Source organism: Physeter macrocephalus, chromosome 4 (assembly GCF_002837175.3).
Source record: "Physeter macrocephalus isolate SW-GA chromosome 4, ASM283717v5, whole genome shotgun sequence".
Lineage (NCBI taxonomy): Eukaryota > Metazoa > Chordata > Mammalia > Artiodactyla > Physeteridae > Physeter > Physeter macrocephalus.
This window is the reverse complement of record NC_041217.1, coordinates 19,626,802-19,631,656: the sequence shown is the minus strand read 5'-3', so window position 1 is coordinate 19,631,656 and position 4,855 is coordinate 19,626,802. Positions and strand designations below refer to the sequence as shown.

General features: G+C 51.2%; 1 protein-coding gene across 1 annotated transcript in view; it reads right to left on the bottom strand.

The window, feature by feature from the left end:
• The window catches only part of MTARC2 (mitochondrial amidoxime reducing component 2), a 38,430-nt gene extending 34,510 nt beyond the window's left edge, over positions 1–3,920 (bottom strand). The window contains exon 1 of the mRNA XM_024130553.1: positions 3,646–3,920. Within this exon, the coding sequence (XP_023986321.1) occupies positions 3,646–3,920 (275 nt within the window). The remainder of the gene's footprint in view (positions 1–3,645) is intronic.
• Between the last annotated feature and the right edge of the window lie 935 nt (positions 3,921–4,855).

Genomic DNA, 4,855 nt, shown 5'->3' with positions numbered 1-4,855 from the left:
AAAAATGTTCTCATAGGTTTAGGAGACCAGATTATGGCTTTAAAATTGAAAATGCGTTTGATTTGCCATGCTAAATATACTTGGATTTGTGTGACTCAACACGCTTATAATGAAACTGATTGGGATTGGGACAAGGTAAAAATGCACATTTTGAGTGTGTGGACTGATGGACATATTAGTTTGGACATACAAAAGCTGAATGCGGAAATACAAGCAATACAGGAAGCTCATCTACAAGAAGACGGGCCCCAACAATTAATTCAAGGACTCTTGGATCAACTACAATGGTTAAATCCAATGCATTGGTTTCGAAATGGATTCACAGGACTAATTACTGTGGGGTCATGTGTATTGTTGATTTTAATTGCATTACCTTGTTTATTACACTTTATTGTTGGCCGCCTCGCTGCTCTTCGCCAGGATGTGTATGGGCTGAAACTGCATTATCAGGCTTTAAAAAATAAAAAAGAGGGAGATGTGGCTAGCATTGCCCTCTGAGGAATGTAAGGACCCTCGTAAGCCTTAGGGCCCGACTGTACTCTCTTCTTGGTATGCATCCTGGACTTTCTGGTTTGAACGTAAAAAAGGAGATGGTCTTTGACCAGATCGTTCCGGAGGTCTGCTCAGATAATGAGTCTCTGGTTGTTCCCGAGAGCCAGGAATAGCAGCCCTGGAGGGGGAGTTGGTGCTTTTATACGAGAGTAATGGTCCTTTTGTGTAGATAAGGTGGCGACTGGGCCGAGACGAAGAACTAGTTCTTTAGAACAATGTTTATGCAGAGTTTCCGCTCCCGGGGAAAATGAATGTGGAAAATTCTTGCTTTGGAAGTATATATATATGACTATGCTGTGCTAATAAACTTGCCTTGCAACCATCAGTTGTTTGTGCCCTTCTGATCCCATACCTTGGTGCTTTTCCGTTCCCTACCCCCTCTCGTCGATTGTTGCTGCACTTTGAGGACCCGCCGCGGCTGGCGGCAAGGCCCCCCACCTCCTGCGTCTCCCAAGCACCTCCCCCAGCACCAGAAGCCATGAGGGGCAAACCCCGGCAAGGCCAAAGCCAGTGTCCTTGAACAAGACTTGGTTTCAGCATTGCTCCCATCTACCCACTAGTGCCAGTAACATTTCATTTTTCTACTATTGTGCTCATACTAAGAATCAGAAGGTTTAGAACTAGCAGAAGCCTTGGACATAACCAGTCGGACCCTGTCCTTTTACAGAGCCTCTCCTCCGGAGGCGGGGAGGGCAGAGGCTTTGTAACAGAGCAGGACTCTCTAAGGCCTTCCCAGGACAGGCCCTTCCCCCATATCCTCTGCTTTAGCTCCTCTCTGAAGTACCTAGATAACAGAATTTGATGCACATTTCCTGAATTGTTTTACAGATGTGACAACCCCCCCATCAAATGGAAGATGTTAACTACTTGATGACCAAAAGCGCATAGCCCCAGGCCTCCCGGAGCCTCAGGAATGATGATGTTAACCCCTGTGACGCCGTCCTCTTACCTCACCAGCAACCAGTTGGAGAATTGTGCACGAGCTGATCACATACCCTGTGACACCCCCCTCGCTCGCCTGGCTTTTAAAAATGCCTTGACGAAACCTTTCAGGGAGCTCTGGGTCTTGGGGGGCCCGAGCCACCCGTCTCCTTGCATGGGCTTGCAGTGAACCTTTCTCTGCTCCAAACTCCAACCTTTCGGTTTGTTTGGCCTCACTGTGTCTTCGGGCACAGGAACTTGCGCTAACATCTTGCCTCCACTACCTTTCCAAATCTGCACCAGACACGAACTTCACCTTTCCAGCTTCAGGATCAAAGGCAGAGGATCCAACAAGCAGTCCAGGACACGCAGGTAGCAAACCTCTCTTCTCCTACCCTGGGACAGGCCCCAGCTCCCCCGCCCCGCTCCCTCCCTCCCCAGCAGGTCCTGCGCTGTCGCCGCGCCCGGCCCTGAAGTTGATGAGTTGAAAAATGTTCTCATAGGTTTAGGAGACCAGATTATGGCTTTAAAGTTGAAAATGCGTTTGATTTGTCATGCTAAATATCCTTGGATTTGTGTGGCTCAGCACGCTTATAATGAAACTGACTGGGATGTCTTACCACCTGTGCCCTCACACATGCCAGTCTTTCTTTTTCTTTTTAATTTTTTTATTGCGGTAAGATATACACAACATAAAATACTTGGCCTACTCTTAGGTACGCACCCAGAAGAACTGAAAGCAGGGACTCAAACAGATACTTGGGCGCCAATATTCACAGCAGCCTTATTCACGATGCCGAAAAGTAGGAACAAACCAAATTTCCAACAACAGAGAATGGACGTGAAAAAAATATGACTTTAACCATTTTTAAGTGCACAATTCAGTGGCATTAAATACTTTCATAGTGTTGTGCAACCATCACCACTATGTATTTCCAAAACATTTTCATCATCACAAACAGAAACTCTGAACCCATGAAGCAATAACTACCCATTCCATTCCCCTCTCTCTCCAGCCCCTGGCAACCTCTAACCTGCTTTCTATCTCTATGAATTTGCCTGTTCTAGGTATTTCATATAATTGGAACTATATAATATTTGTCCTTTTGTGTCTACCTTATTTCACTTAACATAACGTTTTCAAGATTTGTCTATGCTGTAGCATGTATTAGAACTTCTTTCTGTGGGTGAATAATATTCCAAAGTGTGTATACACCACATTTTCAGTTCCAGCTATGAAGTCCTTCCTGACCACCCCAGTTTCTCATGCTCCTTCTTCCTCCGTGCTCCCTGGCACTTGTCACATCGAGTCAATTACCACCTAGGACTGCAAGCCTTTGTTCGCTTCTCTCCATCACACTTTTTGATAGTATGATGACAAAAACAGCTCACCGTTCCACAGTGTCACGAATTGCCCTCTGTCTGGGGAACTGGGAGGGGGAAAAGTTACAACCCTCATCAGTCCCGTGTGTTACCTACAGAAACTGAGGGCTGGTCTGGGAGGGAGTCTGAAGTGCAGCCTTACACTGAGGCCGAGGCCAGACCCAGAATAGGACAAAGCTGCTTGCTCTGGGCCTTTGAGATCTTCGCAGAACCCCAGGAATTCACACAGGTCGAGACGACCCAGGTAGGGCATGAATAAAACCCCTATTTACAAAGCACCAGTGTGCTAAAGAAAACAAGAGTCCCGATGCCACTGCTGTGTGGCTCTGAACCTCAGTTTCTTTATCCATAAAAGGGTGCATGAGAGAATTAGAGAAAATAAAGTATGCAATAGCACTTTTTAAGCTGCAAGAATCTTAAACTTTAATCGTTGTTATTACGATTATGTGCTCCACCTTGGTGAGGTCTTTGAGGGTTTGGATCCGTGGGTCCAAGTTTCCTCAAGTTCTCAAGAGACAGTAAGAATAAAGTGGCGGGGAGCAATCCTGTGAAGCTCGCCCCTTCCGCTAGAGGGAGTTGAGTCAGTTTGCTTGCGCACCAGCTGACGCCGCACCTCCTCTGGGGCGCGAGCCATCGCCGGAGGGCAGATCGGGACCCTGGGTCTGCTGTTGGGAGGTGACGGCCCCCTTTCCTCTTCTTCCTTGCCGCTCCCCCGACCCCCGCCAGCTCCCACTTTCTTTGTAAGGGAAGAACTCCGCAGGCCTCCCCCGCTCCCGGGCTCAGCCCTACCTGTCCCGCAGGTGACCGCTGCGCAGCCCCAGGGCCGTGCACTCCGCCGCCTTCACCGACACCCCCTTGCAGGACTTGACGGGGTAGATCCAGAGCTCTGCCACGGTGCCCACCTGCTGCAGCCGCCGGCGCCGCCTGGGCCGCGCGCGGCGCCAGGCCACGGCCCCCAGCGCCACCGCGGCCAGTCCCAGCGCGGCGACCCCGAGCCAGCGGGGCCGGGGCTGCGGCGCGGGGAGGCCCAGGCGGGCCAGCGCGGACGAGCCGGCGGCGCCCATGACCCAGCGATAGCGGGCGCGGGTCTGAGCGCGGACTAGGCAGCGACTGGCGTGGAGAGGGCGCCCGGGCGCCCAAGGCTGCAGGCGAGCGGGAGGCACCTGCCCTGGCACCCTTCCACGCGCCGAAAGGACTGGCTGTGCGCAGGGAGGGGACGCCTAACTGGGCGCCAAGCACCAGGCAGTAACCGAGAGATGCGAGGCCGAAAGCGAACTGGGATGCTCAGGTGCCCCTGGGGGCGGTTCGGGAGGCCCCACCCCAGAGGCCTGGCCGCCCACTGTGTCTGGAACGGCCACTTTCGCTTTGCTTCTCCCTCTTCCCGGGCCCCTGAGACTTGGCGAAACTCCTCACCCGCCCTCACGCTGCCCGGCCCTCCACTGCCCACTTTGTCGCGTGATTGGAGCGCAGGGAACAGTGCAGGTGGATGGTAGATTGCAGAATGGGTGATTTTAAATGTTTAGGAGCTCCTGCTGGCAGATCGCTCTGAGAACTGCAGAACTTTCGGCCCATAACCTGCTCCGTGGAAACTTAACGCGCTCTGAACAAACTCGAGAGTGGCTTCTTTTTTTTAAAATACATATTTATTGGAGTATAATTGCTTCACAATGCTGGGTTAGTTTCTGTTGTACAACAAAGTGAATCAGCCATGTGCATACCTGTATATCCCCATATCCCCTCCCTCTTGAGCCTCCCTATCCCACCCATCTAGGTCACTGCAAAGCACCGAGCTGATCTCCCTGTGCTACGGGGCTGCTTCCCACTAGCTCTCTATTTTACATTTGGTAGTGTATGTATGTCCATGCCACTCTCACTTCGCCCCAGCCTTCCCCTCCCCCCCACCTCCCTCCCCCACCCCCGTGTCCTCAAGTCCATTCTCTATGTCTATGTCTTTATTCCTGTCCTGCCACTAGGTTCATCAGTACCACTTTTTTTTTTT